The 19,230-nt window shown below is 40.1% G+C and overlaps 2 protein-coding genes across 3 annotated transcripts in view; both read right to left on the bottom strand.

Annotated features, from left to right (window-relative positions):
* LOC117140418 (four and a half LIM domains protein 2) overlaps positions 1 to 19,230 on the bottom strand; it is a 61,253-nt gene that overhangs the window by 38,898 nt on the left and 3,125 nt on the right. Inside the window, exon 3 of one of the 2 annotated variants that reach the window (XM_033303297.1) lies at positions 3,566 to 3,651. In XM_033303297.1, the coding sequence (XP_033159188.1) occupies positions 3,566 to 3,651 (86 nt within the window). Of the gene's footprint in view, positions 1 to 226; positions 319 to 3,565; positions 3,652 to 19,230 lie in introns of those variants that run through there. The other variant, XM_033303298.1, reaches the window with a different exon arrangement.
* LOC117140420 lies at positions 8,206 to 10,314 on the bottom strand. The gene has a single exon (XM_033303305.1). The coding sequence runs from the start codon at positions 10,135 to 10,137 to the stop codon at positions 8,509 to 8,511; it is 1,629 nt and encodes a 542-aa protein (XP_033159196.1). The 5' UTR covers positions 10,138 to 10,314; the 3' UTR covers positions 8,206 to 8,508.

Below are 19,230 nucleotides of genomic sequence, written 5' to 3'. Positions count from 1 at the left end.
GAAATGAAAAGAGAAGATGCCAAAGTCAAATTGGAATTTATTTGAGTTCTTGTTGTTCTTGGCCTTTTCAGCCCAAGGCGAGTGCCGAAAGATTGATGCCCAATTAAAATACTTTGTGGGCCGCGGGGCACAATCCATTAGCCGATAATTACCACCTCGATAACTCATAAACAGCTGACCCGGCAGAACCCCAGTACCCCCACTTTCCCGCTTTTCCCATGCTCACCGTTGTTCCGGACACTTGGCGCTCTTTTCCGACGTGGTCGTGACCATGACCGTGGACTTTTTCCGCCGAATGGCCATGTGGCGTTCGCGGGTGGGAAACTTGGGCTGCTTCTTCACCACTTTGTGCTGCACTTGGAACTCGTCGCATGGACACACCTTCAACAGCATATTGTTTATAGAGTTCAACTTCAGTTTCAGCTAACGACTTCGGCACGCAACTTAAAAACACTCAGCAACTCTGGCTGTCAAAACCGTTTTCAGTTTGGTGGCTCCGAGCACTTTAAGGTCGTTTTCAGATGAGCACATTGCACAAATAATTGGGTACACAATAATTTTAATTTGGTTTCAACTTTTTGCTTTTAAAACAAGATATAATTAAGATATATTATACTTTAAGATTGTGGCAACTTCTCGGCAGTTTTTAGTATACACTTCATCAGTTTTTCAACGATTTTTTTCACTTCTTGCCTATTTGGGTATAAAATATGACTTGGAGCCACTGTTGCACTCTATATTTTTCAACAGACTGTTGCCCGCAAGAGATTTCGATTTTGATAAGCACAATTGACGTTTAGGCAAACAATCGCCGTGGAAATGAGCGCACTTTAAAACGCGATAAGGTGAAGGTGCTGCTGACACATCGCGTGCTCTTTTCCCCACAGCCTCGTATTTTTTACAATATTTTCTTCTTTTTTTTTTGAAACTAAAGTTGAATATTCATTCGCTCTCTGTGGGACAGACCGATCGTGCGGGCAACTGAGTAACAACTGTTTTAGCAGTTAAACAATGCAATTTGAGCTCGTCTCTGAGCACGAAAATACAAATACGAAAAAAAACACAAATAAATCGACAAACTCAAAACGAGCACGCAGCTGTTAGAGAGATCGTCAATGCATAATATACGCAAATACAAACACGAGCTTAAGCTGTGTACATATACAGATGTATATATGTGCACATGCATACTGATTGTCAGTCGGTCATTCAGTCATTCAGTCAGTTAGTCAATGTCGGTCTTCATTGCTCAAGCATAAGCCCTAAAAAGTGGGAGACATAAAAAACTGAACGCGTCGCTCGAAAGCTTGAACTTGAGCTGAACCCAGCAAATTGATGTAGCAACCACATGGCAATCGCAATCGCAATCGCAATCGTCAATCTTCAATCTTGTATCGCAATCAATTCAATCTGAATCTTCAGGGCGCAAAAACAAATGTGCGGTGAACCCTTTTGGGGTGAATTTATAGAAATTTAAGTCAAGGTCTTTAGACTTTAATTGCCAACTAATTGCCGCTGCAACGAAGTGAAATCGAGATACAACGAGGCGAAGGGAAAACAAGGGGTTAATGTACGCACTTGGGCATGAAAACAATTATTTACTTAGTCAATTATCTCCGTGTAGTGAGATTAATAATTAACACCTTTTTGCCATAATTATTTTCCAATTAAAGTAATTGTTTTAAGTGTTCAATCAAATGCAATCTCAACTTTTTCCAGTGCAGAATGCACTGCTATTTATTGAAGCGAATAAGCATGGTAGTACATAATAGCATTATCTTTTCGATTTATTTTATATTCATAAAACCGAATCACTTAAACTTAATAATCATAATTTAGCCATAATTTCTTTAAGTGCGTATTCCCACATAATAAAATGGTACGGTTTGATCTATGTTTTCATCAAATGAATTTGATAACATGGTCATTAAAAGTTGCCTACGTTTTATTTATAAATAGGAATTTTTCGAATATCGTTTTTATAGTTCTTGTGATTTGAGTATGTGTGTATAAGTTGCTCTGTTGAAGAAATTTAAAATTGTAATTTACTACCCCACAAAAAATGCACATAAAGACATAAATCCCAAAGCCAAAAACAGATATTTTAGCTGCTTTTAGCAAATAATACTTTTTAAATGCCAAAAGCAAACAAATCCAATAATGCCAAATTTAAGTAATTGTAGAAAACACGAATTAGAGGTAAACATAACTATGGTGGAATACTCTTTCTTTTTTCAAGATTTTAGATCAAAGAAAGTACTTAATAGTTGCTTATGAAAATCTAAAAAAAAATAGCATCATATTTCCATTTAGTTTACCTTTTATTTTTGGCTTTTGAACCAACTAGTTCGATAAGCGTAGTACCCTTAAAGTGTATCACGTATACGCCCCGTAAATCATCAAATGGAATTGGCGTGCGGCCAGCATCAAAATGAAAACTCAAATAGAAAACACAACCGCAGTTAGACAAAAGGAGACGCCGGACAGACAGTCGGACATTCGGTTCAGTTCACAAATTAATGGCGTAATTTGAAATGGTTTTTGTGGTTGGGCGCAGGAGCAAACGAAATGGCTAAGTGTTTGGGCCAATTGTCGATTCCCGATTTGCGTATGTATGTATATGGAGCATTATAAAATGCGGCAAATAATTGCATAATTCATGCTAGTGGAATTAAACTAGTTCCGCTCGGCTTACTATTAGGCTTTTGCAAATAACAATGATAAATAGTGAAAATAATCAGAGGAGCTAATATTTATTTGGTTCGCGGCCACAAGGCGAGCAATAAATTAACGCTGCGGCCAGTCATTATCCACATTGCACATTGCACCGATGTCATCGATTCTATATATATATATATATATATATATATTCCATTGGGGGAATATATGGAGGCGCTGCCAAATCGCCTTTGCCACCGTCTTGCGGTTTTTGGTTCATTTTCTATCTTGGCTTTTATGAACCACAAGATTGTAGGTGATTTGTTCTTGCCTTTTTCTCGATTACTGGCTGCTTGCGAGGAGGATTCTCTGTTTTTGGCACCGCTGACGCATAATTTATTTATCGAGACACACTAATGCCGAGCCCACACAGGAAAATGATCTTAAAATTTTGACTTTAATTCATTTCAAATTAATCTATTGGGGTCTTGTTTTAAAACAATGCGCCACTTTGTTTTATCTTATATATTGTGTGGAAATTTTGATTCTTTCTAATTTGGTTGATTAGTAAACTACAGTCCGCTCCATCTAGCGGCCATACCTGCAACTACTCTTATCAAGCAGTAAAGCTTTTTAGAGAGCTTTACAGTAAAGGCACAAAAAGTTGGCATATCTTTAGGGGAAGATGTGTTCTTTTTGCTTAAATAAAGCAATTGTTCTAAGTTCTTGAAGATATATTAAATATTTAAAAGAAATTTTTGCTGAGTAGCCAAGAAAACGCATAATAAATTTTAAGAAATTATAAACTGGGAACGATAGTAAAGGATTTAATGATATTTTCAAAAATGCATTAGAACTTCTTGCTTGAAAATTTTGTATATTCTATTTAAAGTTAATGATTTCTTACCTCCAATCATGTGCTGCAAAGCCTGGGCAATCTGATTTACATTGCTCACACCGTACTCCATCTTCCACCTCTCTTATAATGGCACCCTGAAAATGAGCAAAAAAAAATTAATTAGTCAGGAACTAAATAATTATATATCGAAAATAATTATTGCACGCCAGCAACTCAGAAGGCACTGAAAAAAGTTTTCCACAAGGTTTTCATGAGTTAGGTTTGCGATTGAATTATCTGTACAATAATTGCATAGCATAACGATTATTTTAAGGTGATATAGGTAATATTAAATATTTTGGATTGTATACGAATAATGATTACGTTATAAATTATGTTATAAATTAAAACGATCAAGTTAATATGCATTTTTCTGATGCAACCCAACGTAGTTATGTGTTTAAGTGGATCCTGCCTAAAATATCCCTTATACTTCAACGGATAATTCAAATTCATTAAGATAATCATCCCAGCCAACATGCATTATGTACTTCGAGAAACTTCCCCTTTTTAATACATTAAAAAACATGCTGAAATGCGAAATAAAAAACCAGGGCGCCCAGACAAAACCGATTTACGATTGTACAACTTAATTTGTGCCCTGCTCATTTACGCGCCATTGCGCCAAACAATGCCATGTTCTGCTGTTCTGGCCGTATCTGAAATGAAATTGCCGGACTCCGGATGCAAATGCATGGAAATCGCTGTTGGCCAGCTGCCTGGTAGCCAAAGAAAAGCGGCGGGACATGCCAGAAGTTAAGCGCAGGCGAAGGGTGGGGATGCATGCATATGTTTGTGGCAGTGGCAGCTTCAGTTGCAGTTGCAGTTGCTGCCGCGAATCGGATGTTGATGTTGCAGTTGCCGGCTTGGATGTTGCACTTGTTCCAAAAATACACGCCGAACCAAGACAAGCCGACAAACAAAACAGCAAAACAGAGGGAGCAAACACACAGAAATTGCACTTGGCACGCTTCCATTTTTGGCCAACTTGCCTTTGTCTTTGTGCCGAGTTCGAGGACTGCAGTAAAAATTGTTTTGCTTCCTTTGCTTTCGAACGGCTATATGTAATCCTTAACGCTTGCCAATAAACACAAGACTTGACTTTTCATAGCTTTGACCCGGGCACATTAATATTCAGGATGTCTAGAGCTGCCCTCAGTGCACTCGACTTGGTGTTATGGCTAGGTAATATAAAAGGTATATCGTATTTGCTGGCATTTATGTAACATTTATTTTGGAAAATATTGATTAATAAATAAAGAACAGAGGTGATATATATCGCAGAACTATGTAAATGTAAATATCTAGTTCATGTTCATAATCTCGAACTTTACTACCATCTGATAATCTTTATTTATGCATGACACATAAAACTAGGTATCTAATATTCGGGCAGGGACATTACGTCAATTTTTTTTTTTTTGGCATTTTAAGGCAGAACTGCCATTTGGGTGACATCGAATCCATCGCTGGCAGCGATAATTGTGACACGTCGCTGGCCAAAAATCGATGCTGACCCAGTTCAAAGCGGCGGAATAAAGTGCCGGGGAGACAATGCCCCGGGGGGGGGGGGGGGATAGGGACGAGGATTCGTGGGTACGAGGATTCGAGGACAGCGTAGACATAGACAGGGCAAACATTTGCGCCCGATGCGCGGATATTATTGGCATTAAGTTGCAACTTGGCCCGCTGTTCGGCAAATGTTTGATTTCCACTTAGGCGGGTCGCCGCTTTGTCTTCCGCTTTGACTTTGTGCTGCCTTTTTGTGCTATTTGGCTGTGTGCAAAGATTAATGTGTCGCCAATTAAACGAATGGGTATGTCAATAAATCCATGATGGCGAAACTTTCACAAAACGTTATGGCGCTGTAATTCGATATTAAACACATTTCACCCAGTCGGATTTAATGTAATGCCTAGATTATCATCCAATTTGTATTCCTCCACCAATCTCTCATCCGAATTTATGATCTCATGTGCCGTCTTGCCGTCTGTGAACCAATTTCATTTTAATTACCATAATCTCTAGTATAAATAAACATGAGCTGACTTCGTTTCGCGATACGAGAAATATTATGCTGCAATTGCCATTTTTGGGGAGCGCGGTTTTGTAAAATTTTAGCGCATACAAATCTGGCTCTAATGGTGGTCAGTCCAGTTCTGATAAGCCCACGCACTTGGGGACTCCCACTCAGTGGCAAAACTCTGGCACAGCCAAGCGAACTTTATAGCAAAATATCGAAAAATAAACAGAATCTGAATCAAAGTTCGTTCAGCCACCACATTTTCGTACAATGACGCTATGCTGTTGACTGTTTGTCTGCAGCGAAATTAGAGTGAGTTGGTTACATTTAAACTCAAAGATAGTTTACCTAAACTTACAGATAATAGAAATTTTAAAATAAATTAGTAGGATAAAACTAGCAAATAGAAATCATTGAAAGCCTAAATATCACTCATACGCAATGTTGACATTTTCCATAACTTATTTTAGTCAAATAATGCATATTTAAATAAATATTTTTATTTAAACTTTACTTGTATTTATGGCATTTAAAGAATTGAAGTATATATTTTAAGCTAATTAATACAGCACTAAATTAAGCATTGGAACAGAATTCTTAACCTCCACTTTTGTCATACTTACTGATTTTTCCTTAATTATCACGTTTTATGGCAATTCAAAATACCTTAACCGAAAAAACCGCTACAGGGTACTAAAATCCGTAGGTCGTCGTCTCAGTTGGCGGTATCAACAGCAAAAAGAAAAAACCGAAAACCGGTCCTCGGTTACTTGGAATTGAATCTATGCGTAGTACATAGTATATCTTTTAAAGCGCAAGCAACAGAACAGTAAGTGTTGGTTTATTGCAAAATACAACCCAAATAAAAGAGAGAGAGAGACCCGAAAACAAAAGCCGACACACTTAAGTAAAGTACCGAAAATACAAGCCAAATTAACAAATTCACAGACGGAACAAGTGGAGTTTTTGGGGAATGAGTTGAGGGAACCTCCGACCCAGCGATCACGAATTAGCCCGATGCTATTTACTGGCGATGATGATGATGATTCAAAGTCTGAATTCAACCTGTTTGTAGACCCACGCAAAAAAAAAAGAAATAACGCCAAGACTCTAGCCGTATTAGCAAGGTTAATCTGCGTATTAGCTTACATTGCAAACATAGTGATTTTCACACTCTAGTTCACATTAACGCAACTCGAAATCTGGCCAGACAAAGTGCGTCTCGCCAACTGAGACTAATGTAGTTCAAGATCATGCGTAGATCCGAGCAAAAACTGGAGCTGTAGTTGCACTGACCAAAGATGTCTCTACGATCTTGCCACTTAAGAGAGCTTTTGGCCAGAGACTAGTCTTTTGCTGGCCTCCTTGGCCTGCCAGATTAGAAAGTGAAATGTGCGCAGAGTTAATCTGAAGTTAGTCTGGGGCAATGATCCACTAATTAGCGAATAGCCAAAAGACGGATGCGGTCAGCGAAATCGCTGTTTGTGCGGTGGCCATTTCATGAAATCAGAATGATACGAGAAATCACGTTTAAGCAAGAGTTTTAAGGAAAGGATTTAATATTTTGTTGTATTTGGAACCGCTAATTATTAGTTTTATGAGGACAATGATAGAAGATCGAATTCTATTTACTGGATGACAAATAATGATAAATGACTTTGTCATCAAAATCGCATAGAAAGGCCATTGACATCATCATTAGTTTAAACTTTACTGTTTTGGCTTGGTGAAAGGAAATTTATTCTAAAACATGGTTTTGTATTTTAGACATTCTATTTTGAATAGCATCATCGAAACATCAATATATTAGATTTTCTTTTTAATTAAATATTAAAATCAATGTTTGTGTGTATTTAAACAATTTTTGAAATTTTAAATCATATGGAATTAATATTAGAATTTTCTTTTAAGACCGAGTTTCATTTTGGTATTATGGTGTACTGCTTAAGTACAAGTTTTGAGAAGCGCAGAGGAGGCCTCTGCGCATATGTATTTGAGTTATTTTCTATGGGAATTACCATTACCATCTATTAAGACCGAGTGTCATTTTGTTGCACTGCTTAAGTACAACATTTGAGAAGCGCAGAGAAGGCATCTGCCCCATATGCATATGAGTTCTTTTCTATAAGAATTACCAGTTTGAAATAGGAAGAATTTGAATGTTTGTTTGGTTGCATTCGTAGAATGAAAATATGGAGAAGCGCATAGATAGACGGCTGACATCATGTTTTGGGTTTGGGGGGAAAGGCAATTTATTCCATAATTTGCCTGCGAGTACGAATACATATTCTCAGCCCAAATATGGCCAAGAGCTCATCAGCTGCTTTCTAACTAGACAATCCCCGCACCCCGCCCATCGGACCAATCGAGTGACCATATTAAATGCTTGTCACGTAACGCTGGCTCATTTTCATGCACGTTAGTCATAGAGACTCAGCTATATGTTCGCATATCCATCCATCTGTTACTATACTATGATAGCACTTATGTATATCTAGCAAGTTCAGAGCACTCTTTTTGGGGGCAACTCAAAACTGACAGTTAACACTCTGTACTAGAAGTCGCGAGTGCTTTTTGGGGTACGCCGTAGCCATTTAATTGTAAAAAATCCCCCGCTGGGTCTCACATTTTGCATTATCTGTTTGTCGTTTATTTTTTTATTTACTTAACAATAATTTTACGTAGAAAAAATTCACAACACACGATACGGATTGTTCGGACTGATGGGGCTACATAAATCATTTATTTGCCCATTATCGGAGGGGCACCAACAACGTTGGCAAAGCTGAGCTCCCAGCTCTGATAATGACGCAACTTCGACGACTTTGTCACTTTGGAAAGAACTGCTATATATGTCATCCACTCATTCTTGATTCTCCATTGGCAATATGACATACACATATCTCTATATAACAGATTCGGTTAACGCCTACCGCCAGGGCATTTTGATCGGCGATCGGTTGCGTCGTGGCACGGGGGCGGCCATGTGGGCGGTGGTGCTGTTGGCGATGCTTCTGTTGTTGGTGGTGGCGGTGGTGGTGGTGGCACGTGTCATGGGTGGTTCGCGACGCCCCAGATAAACGGTGGGTCCACCAGTGGATGCTGATCGCGGGCCGGGCTTAACAGGTGCATTGTAGTGGCCACCGAAGTAGGTCGTTGGCTGTGGTCTACTCTGTGGTTTACTGCCGTACAGCTGGATTCTTGTTGGCGCCCTGCCTCGGGTTGGTGGCGTCATGGCCTTGCTCTGGTCGGATCCTATGTGCACCAGGGTTCGTCCTCCCTTTTGCTGCTGGCTGAGGTGGCTGGGCTGGTGCTGGTGCTGGTGCTGCTGCAGCTGCTGCTGGTGACCCACACTCAACCGGGTGGGTGAGTTCTGCTGGCGGTACCATCGCGAGCCCTGGTTTTGACTTGGACTGGGGCTCATGCTGGTTCTATTCGCGAGCAGTCTTTGGGCATAGTACTCCGTGGTGGGCATGGGCTTGGCCACGCCCACGGGCACAAATCTGCCAGGAGAATGCGGTGATATGGAGTTCTTGATCTCGATGCGAATGGAGGGAGCAGGTGTGGGTGTCGGCGATGGCGACATATGACGCACTGAAGGTTGTGTGACCCGGAAAGTCTCGTTGCGTTTCACCGGAGAACGGGTGGCGGAACGAGAGGGACGATCCCGGAGAGGAGAACGCGACTGCGGGCGGTAGTTATCATTGTCGAAGACCAGGAAATCGGGTCGGTTCTCCTTGGACTCGCGTCGTTCCAGGGGTTTCGTGGACGTTGGCTGGGCGGGAACTTCCACAAACCAGGCGGGATTGTGGGGCGTTTCCTTCTGCTGCTGCAGCAAGCGATCCCTGAAGGACTTCCTAAAGCTATTTAGGGTTACTGTCTTGTACTTCTCACGCTCATCCTCCTCCCGCTGCTGATCCTCCAGCAGATCGTCGTTGGAGTGGGTTTTAAGCTGCTCCAGCTGCTCTCGCAGGTGCGTGGGAGTTTTGCTCTTACGGTAGGTGGATGAATCAAAGCTGCCACTGGAATTTGAACCAATGCTGGCCTGCCGGTGGATACCACTGGGTTCACCCGTTTGCAGAGTCCTCAGATTGGAGTGCTGCTCGTAAAGGAAGTTGAAGGGATCCGACTGGGCATCGTAGTCCTGCAGACGATCCGCTCCATCGCTGCGCCACTTGTAGTAAGTATTTGTGGCCGTGTCACTGGGATGATGCTCATAGCTGGCCACTTCCTCGGGCGACGGAGTCTTCTTGCGCTTGGTGAAGGTGCTGAATTTGCTAAAGACCTTGGACTTCTTCGACTTCTTCTCCAGAGTGGAGGTGTTCGACGCAGAACCCACGTCCTCTTCCGAATTGGGCATTATAAAGGTATCACCGCGCTGCAAAGTTGAGCTGGTAGTCGAGTCCCGGCGACTGGTAACTCCCGCGGATCCCACTCCGCTGATCACGCTGCCTGGACGAGATCCGGAGCGTACCGGTGTCGTATCGCGGGATGAGGAGCGGGAGCTCTTGGCCCGCGACGAGGAGAGGGAGGAGCGTATATTGCGAAAAAACGACATCACTAGATGGTGATCTTCGCTCTCTGTCTCTCCGCAATCTCGATCTCGGATCTGGGCTAATTAACCTTGGCGAGCGGCGGGCCAAAAAAATCACGATCCACGATCGCTGATCCACGAACCGACGCTGTCAACTGCCGCTGAGCAACTGAGCGCCCAACTTCAGTTATTACGCGGATCACTAGAATTTCTACCCGCTCGCTTGCCGTCTCTTTCGAATGAACTGTCGCCGTCTCTCTTGCCGTGTGGCTTCGAGCTTCGACATTCGACTTTGCTCGTTTCGTTTGTTTTGACCAATTTAGCGTATTAACTTCATCATCGCGTTCCACACGCTTTGAGCCGCTTGAATTATGTGTTTTGTGGCTATATGCGTTCTGCACCAGCTGAGTGCGTGGGTGTAACAGTCCCACACTCCCATACACACACAGGGGTATTATGTAAATTAGCCCTTTTCCACTCCGTTGTTGGGGCAAAACGCTACTTTCGTAATTTATGCAACGGAAATCGCTCTAATTAGCCATCGCAGACGGGCATCAACAGCTCATTTAACAAATTAGCGTTTACACCGGCATGCTAACATCACCGCAATCAATAGAACTCGACTACGAATCAATCAATGCTCGATAATGAGATACCCAGTGAACAGGGTTCACATATAACTACAGATTCTCTAAGCAATTTAGAGCTTAGCGTATGTAAAAATTATGTAAAGACCATATTTGATGGGTGTATCAATTATTGTGTAGCAGCATAATTAAATTAAATAATATATATTTATTAAAACTATTTCTGTTAATTTATAGTGAAATATTGTAAATATAATGCAAATAAACAAAAGTTTGAATTAATGTTTTCGAAATATATTAATGAAGGCTCAAAATTCACCATGTGCCATATACAATTTAATACCCCTTAGTTCCTTATTCAACATTAGGTTCATCCACCTATTTACATCTATAGAAAATAAAGGATAGGCTTTACGTCTTATATGGACAATCGAGCTTATATAGCCACTTAATCAGTTTGTTGCCCTTCCTGTTGCAAGATCTCATAGCCGCCTTATACGCTCCACTTTGTGATTTTCAAACTTCCGGGTGCCAAGTCGACAATAGACAAGCGACGCAACAAAGACGACACCTGAGCTCAGGTGTTTGGGCAATGCTTTGTTTGAAGAGGTGAGCGTTCTACGATCAGATTTGATTTTGACGGAGCTGATCAAACGCGAATACGACGATGACGGTGAGGAAAACATGATGGTGACCAGACATTGTCTCTTTGTTTGCGCCTAATGAGCGGCTTCAGATCGAGTGGCATGTGTGTGGGGGTTTTTTTTTACCATATTTTATCGCTTTTTGGTGGCACTTTAATTTGCTTCGCTTCCGATTTCTCACTTTATGCGAGTCATTTGATTGTATCGGCGTATCTGTGAAATTCGCAGTTCGGACTGCTGAATGAAGTGCAATGCAGCAGCTGGCTGGCAATTAAAGCATGCATATTTTAAGCACTTAACAACTGCCCATGTGTTTCCACATATGTATGTGTAAGTACAATAGGAACCCTGTTAATTTAAGGACAAAAGACTGTGAGGCTCGGCGGTCCCAGTTGGCTCGTAAATCAGTTGCTGAATTATTTGCCTGTTTTCCAAATTTAATCTCCTTTAATTTGGAATTCAGGCAGGTTTGCTTCAGCACAATTGCCTACTTTTAGGCTCAACTCATGGCACCGTGCAGCTGCTGCCTAAAAGTAGGCAATGAACCAGAAAGCTACACACAAATACACTAAATAAAATGAAATGGTTTTTACTCATGTGTGCGTTTGTAATTTTATATAATTTTCATAATTTTCCAACTAATTAAATATATATATTTATTTCGAATGAAGAAATAAGTTAATAAGAATAAATAAGAAAGAAAGAAATAAGTTGTAGATAATATAAAAGTAATGGTTTACTGTTTTTACCATTTTTATATTTTAAATAACATAAACATGTCTTTAAATACACTAATTGTAGATATATTATCAGCTGGTTTCTTAGAAGTTAAATTCCGCTGTACTTTTTAGCAACAATTAAATACATGTTTGTAAATATTTACATAAAGCCGAGCCAAATCGAATGTTTTACAAGTGAAACTCAAAACAAACCCTTTAAATTATTATATTCCCATTTTCGATATCTTAACACTTAATAAATTGAATAAATGTCTTCGATTCTCGTCATTTCCCTACTGCGTCTCCTGCTTATTTTATTCAATTGTTTAAACCCCAAAAAAGTACTGTGCACGTTCCGCAGAGCAAATACTTTTGACTGTTAACACAAAAATACGCTTGGACTGGGGCAATCTAAAATCGCTGCGGGACGCCGAAGTAGAAGAAGTGGGGCTAGGAAAATCTTTTGGGGCAGGGGAAAGTTCACGCCATTCGCAGAATCATGAGCCAGCATCTTCCCCACATAAACACTGCTCTGGCTGAGCAAAGCAGCCGAGGTTGTGGCAACCGCATCAGCAGGCGAGAGAATAAAAGAACAGAACAGAAGACTTGCCACATGCCACATACATCCGTGGTTGCCAAATTGGGTGCCACCCTGCGGGCTCCACCTTCTGCCGCACGAGAAATATTGCTGCGCCAAAATGTTTATTGTGAAAAGATTAATAAAATATGTAGGACTGCAGATTGGCAGAGGGAACAAATCTAAACTTCAATGAATATTAACTGCCAGGGACATATTACTCATACAACCCGTTGTCTGCGCATAGAGATTATGAATTAATCATTTAAAATATGATTCTTGGGGGATGCTTCCTCATTTCCTAAATGCTTGATTCTAAACATAAACATCAAAGCATTTGTATTTTTGGCTTGAGGTAGGCTTACCTATATATACCTATAAAGAGGAAAACAAATGGAATAATGAACTTAAAACATTTTTAATATTTATTGCTCGTGTGCGAAATAAATCACTTGAAGAGCCAAATCAACGCAGCATAGTGGAGAAAAACCAAATGATTAATCATGAGGTCAATTTCCAGAGTAGTTTCAGTTGTTTATAAAACCGCTTAAATGCAAATGCCTTAAAAAAAAACCCCTGTGGTATGTTGTTCAGTGCTCGATCAAGTGAATTATCCATTTCCTGGGAATTGCGTTATTCCCTTATTTTAAATTAAAAACCCAAGATATCGATCGGATGGAGAATAAATTATAAATATTTGATTGTTTTGCGCGATATACAACATCTTCATCTTTTGATTCAGACATGTAACCCATTAAACCCCCAATTTTATGAATATTTTCGCAGTTTAACAACAATTCATATGTTGTGCCCGATAAGCAAATCAATATTTGCATAAATAAAGTTGTATAGTGACCCAAGAGACTCAACTATGTATGTATGGTTGATTATATGGTTTATTTGCCCCAGCGAAATGGCCAATGGGCACATGTCCACTGGACAAATGCATTGTGTGCATAGTATCAAGTATGGAGATCCATGTCTGTGTGTCTATATGACCTACCATACAATATTTATCAGCTATTAAGTCATGCACAAACCCAGATACGCACACCCATACATTGGTGAGGGGGATCCAATGCCAACGACAACAATATCAGGCTAAATAAAAAATAAAAAGCAAGCAGTGTAATGGCCACAAATAAGCCAAATTATGGGTGGGTGTTGAAATTGAAATATGGTGAACTGCGGATTGTGAGCGCTATTGGCGTGCGGTTATTGTGTATTTATGTGCACATTTAGCACAATTAAAAATTAACACACACTCGGGAGAGTCACCCATACACAGAGAATCATACTATAGATGCCGAGCATGGAGATCGCATCGGGGCAATATAATCGAAACAGAAATCAAACAAAACGACGCCTTGGTCAAAATGCCGGCTCTTAAGGAAGTGGGCGAGCGTGTTTTTACAGTTATAGAGCACACACAGCTGCTCCAATCCAATGCCTACCTATCTTGGCCACTTAAACGCTGGCGGCTCGGGGATAAGGGGAGGGGTTTAGCCATGGCGCCAACAGAAACACCATGCACTTAGAGAAACAACTTTAAGTAACATATTTGGCATAAACCATTAACACTTCCTAGGCAAAGTGAGGTTGATTACTTAACAAGTTATATTTGTTTAAATTGTGTCTACATAATAATCTTATTGGTATGTTTCTAAAACATAAATATTTTATATATATCCATGTTTTGTAAGACCAATTAAAATATAGCAATATATCATTAAAGATCTAACTGCTATATTACTAGAAATCACATTTTGATTTTCAAATAGTTGATCGTGCAAACAAAACAATTTGGCAACTATGCACATATGTACATAAATATGTTGCATCTATCAGCAAACGTCAGATTTTTCTTTCAGTGCAATAAACGTGACCGGTTGCCGGCAGGCAATGTACAACAACAAGACCAAATACAAGAGACCGCGACTCAAGAAAAGGCCTGGGGATGAAAAAAGGAAGAAAAGTAGACCATCAACACGAGTGCGAGTCCGAGTATGAGTATGAGTATGAGTACAAGTACGAGTATGAGTACACGGTCCATCCAATACTCACATGCGATACCTAACATTCGGGCACACACATAAGCGCTGCTTGAATGCCACCACACACAAGATCCACAGACGGGGTCACCAAAATGGGAAATGTTGTAATTTACATGATTTTAAATTATTTGCTCTGTTTTGGTAGATCATCGAGTAGAATCGCGTTTTCCAGATTAATTAGTTTTTAATCAAATATGTTTGACTAGTTTAAAAAAATGTGGATAAAAGAAGCTTTAATGATAAATTAGTAATATATAAAAGTGTATTATAATGTATAAAAGTGTATTATATAATATAATATAATACACTTTGCTGCGATCAAATAGTATCATAATTTGTTATTCCTTGAAACTTAACAATTACTTGACAAATATTTTACAATGTGACAAGAACATTAGGTGCTATTTATGTGACCCCAACTGTGCATACATAAATAGGTGCCAAGTGGAGGCACGCATGACGCGAGCTTTGCAAAACTCTGCGCCAGCTATAATAGACGTTTGGGTTTTTGGGTGGCTGGGGGCTTTTGGGTTTGGGGAGTGGGGAGTGGTGCAGGTGAAGCGGCCCCATGACTGTTTTATTTGAAAATTTTTGGAGAAAGGCCACATGGTTACGAAGCAGCGAGTGCAGTTGCATTCCAACTTGGGGCAAAGACCGCCTCCTTATTGGCCAGTGGCGAATGCTAAACGATGACGTCGAGCTTTATTTTAGAACAATAAATGGTTCGGCCGAAGAAGGTTTACTTAACACACTTATTCGAGCATAAAACAATAAAGACCTGGAAAAACAGAGAACCCGTTTCGCCTTCATTGTTATCTGTGGAACGTGTCTTTAGCAGATTAAATCCTGAAGACATATGCAAATATTTTACTCTTGAATTCCGATACACTGCCAATAGTGAGGTAAGTTCTTTGATTATTCTACTCAATTATTCCCACACCTTTTTTTTTGTTATTTTTTTTATAATTGCGCTTCCTGTCATACTTAATTAGTTAATACTTAATTCAGTTTTTAAGCCGAAAAAGGGGAAACAAAGCAGCAGCAATATAAATATAAGCCCCTTTTGCCTTAGGAGTTTCGTTTTAATTGAAGGGGCTCAATTTCCGATCGGCGGGCTTTTTTCCCGCGATGACGTCACCGTCGCTCGGCTTAAAGCCAACACAAATATTGACTCCAAGCTTAAGATGCGATGACGAGATTCGAAGCGTAATGCCGGCTTCGTTGCTCCGTCCATTTGAATTCGAAACGCTCAAACTGGATTTTTGGTGGGGTGTGAAATGTTGGCTGGTGCGAATGATTGCCAACAAATTAAAGCCAAACAAGCTGACAAAAAAATATCTACTAAATACATCTAATGCAAATTCTGGGGTTACCGCAGTTCAGAGCCAAAAAGAGAATCCGCAAAAGATCGCGCTGCCAAATGGCATTGGGCATTAAAGCAATTTAAATAAAACGCCGGTAGTTAAGCCGAAATTGATGTCGAAAGTATATTTGAATGGAAAACGTCTAAGAATAGACGAAACGAGCCGAGCGTAAACTTTTTGTGTTAATAACATATTCGCCAGCTGTTCCAAAATAAACGAATTAAAGTCCAAATCAATTAAATTAATAATAACAACATTAAATGTGCGACACGCCCAGGCGTCCGACAAAAAAAAGAAATGATGAAGACAAAAAGCGGCAGTGTCAGCCGAAAATCCGGTAGGTGGATGACTACCTCCTGCCAGATGGAGGATGGCGTGGCCCAAAAAGGCGATAGCGTGCCGGTATTCCATTGCGCAAACACCGCCATGTGATATGACAGTGCCACCTGGCCATCCCCACTGCCCAGCCCAGCCAAGTCCATGCCCATGCCACACCACCCCGCTTTTTGAAAGGTGTGCAAGATGATATCCCACGCCCAAACCCTCCACAACTCCCCCATTTGCCGTTCACTTCGCGCCACCACAACTTTGGACACCATGATAGCACCCCAAGTCGTTCTAATTTGGAGGTATCTTAAAGTTCAGGGTATTTGGATCTTAAAACATTCATACAACACTGTTATTAGTCTGAATAATTTCCCCTACGATCATATATGTACTTCACTTTCCACGAGTGATCCATGTTTCTTAAATATAAATACATTTCTTCTTGTACTAAATATTTTTAATTTTTTTTTCAAAAATATGATTAGTTTATACATAATAATTATAATATAAACCATACTGATTTCCTTACATACTTAGCAGACAACAAATTACTTAGAAGAGATTTAAGTTTTATTGAAGTGCTGTTTATTCTTGGTGCTAGTTTCTTCACCGCGGCTGTGTGCACATCTAACACGCCCCTGGGAAATATAACAATGGCACGCAACAATCTACGGAAAGACCAGAACGGACACCGGAATATGACCGATGATACTGGGGGGAGTTGCACGAAGGCCTAGCCGAAATTCAAAAATGTATTCCAAGGCGCGACGGAGAGCTCCATAATTTGCAGCTTGAAGCCATTTGGTCGCCAATTGACGGGCAATGAAAACTAATAATGCAATTAAAAACGTTGACAAAGTTGTCAACTGTCAGGCGGGGCAGTAACTAGTTAGCTGCCAGTTACCAGTGGGCAAAATGCGAATGTCGATTGCCGACTGGAAACTGCCAACTAACTGACAAGCGTTGGTCGCAGTTCGCCAAGTGCAAGGTTGTTTTTTAAAACGCAAATAATGCCGAGCGTAGCGTCTCCAAATGCAAATATAGTACATACCGCACAGCCACTCATATGTACATACGTTTCTATATATGTAAGTTCACAGTATGTATATAGACATATAGCCCGGTATTTGGAAAGCCGCAGAGTGATTGCCTCGGGTTTCACAGTGTCAAAATAAAAAGAACGGAGCATAAACTGACTAAAAATGTTGAGGGATGCAAGGCCAGGCATCCGAAAAACGACACTCAGAATGCCTCTTTGAAATCGTTTTATCTAAAAGCTTTTTTTTGAAAATGATAGTTTGATAGTCCACTTGAAAACTTCGCTCTTTTAGTCGATGAAATGCTAATAAATTCTTTGATTAATGTAAAGCATTTGATTTCATACATGCAGTTTGGAATAAAGGTTTTCATATCTAGATACATTAAATTGTTAGTTTTAGTTACCGATTTATTCAATAAAGTTAGCAATCTTATCTCCTGTTGTTCTATCTGCGCCAACCCAAAAGCCACAAAGTATTCTTGTTTATTGACATGTTTATTAGATACCGATCATTACTTTGACAGCTATACGATACAGCGCTGGTAATTCTATATATTAAGATATCATTATATGAATAACGTATCTTATAGATTCTTTAAGCCAAAACGCAGCATGGACTTGTGCAGAAATTCTTTGGGGTTGGTTCGTCAGCATGATCATGATGATGACTCAGGTCTAGTTTTTATTCCGCTCCAAACAGGAAAGCAAAAGCCACTGCTTGATAAATTAAGTGGCGACTATAAAGATCGCAATCTAAGCGAACAATTATAATAAAAGATTCGCCACCTTCTGAAGCAATTAAGACAGAGAGCTCGAACGATTTAAGAATCGAGTTAATCAAAATATCCAAAGCGTTTTTTAGAGTGCACAGAAATGGAAAGTCAGCTGCAACAAAGTTGGCGACACACAAAGAACCAAAGAACAAGAGCCTCCACATCCCAAAAACGAAGCAAGAAGGGCGATGATGATGCACCAGATGAGTCAGAACCAATCTGGAAATACGTAAAAAATATCAAAGGGCAACTTTTCCAGGGCCCTACTTCTTTTTTTTTTTTGGGAATGCAAATGAGTCAGTACCAGGATGAACCTGATTGAACATCTCTGCAAGAAGTGAAGTATCCTCTAGGTGAATCGGAATGGTAAAGAACTTTGCACTTCAAGTTGAAGCTGGACTTTGGCAGCTAATGAAATGATTATGCTGGCCCTACTCATTATAATTATGGAACGGCTTATTAATGGAACTCGGATTCGGATGGAGAATCTCGTCGGCTGATGATGATCTCATCGATTGCATCAGATTTCGCACGGCATGTCGTTTTATGTGGTCCGCAATTTTGTTCTCGTTTCTGCTCCCCCTTTTTTGTGTCTGTTTTTTTTTTTTTTTATGTGCAAAAGACATATGCAGAATATACAAAATTAGCTGTTAGCACGCCAACAGCCAACGCCATCAACTTCACAGAGCAAAAAGCGCTTTTTGAGGCGAGCCAGCGAATAAAAAATAAATGTTTCATGGTCAATGCCATGGAATTGGTTGCATTGGACCCTCACAGTTGACTGACAATCGTTGACAGCCCAGATATAAAATCGCATAACATATATAATGAGCCCAGACACAGGTACCCCTCCAAAAAAAAAATCGAATAAAAAATATCATTGCGTGTGCAGCAAATTGATTGATCTGCAGCAAAGTTGTTGCCAACTGTGGCGAATCAACCAATTGACGAAAATTTCGAGAGCAAGGGAATCAGATACAGATACAAAGATACTCTCAGTTTACAGCTCATTTGACATCTCTATTCGAAACAT

This window comes from Drosophila mauritiana, chromosome 3L (genome assembly GCF_004382145.1).
Source record: "Drosophila mauritiana strain mau12 chromosome 3L, ASM438214v1, whole genome shotgun sequence".
Lineage (NCBI taxonomy): Eukaryota > Metazoa > Arthropoda > Insecta > Diptera > Drosophilidae > Drosophila > Drosophila mauritiana.
Note: the sequence above shows the minus strand (reverse complement) of the source record. Positions and strands in the feature narration are given on the sequence as shown.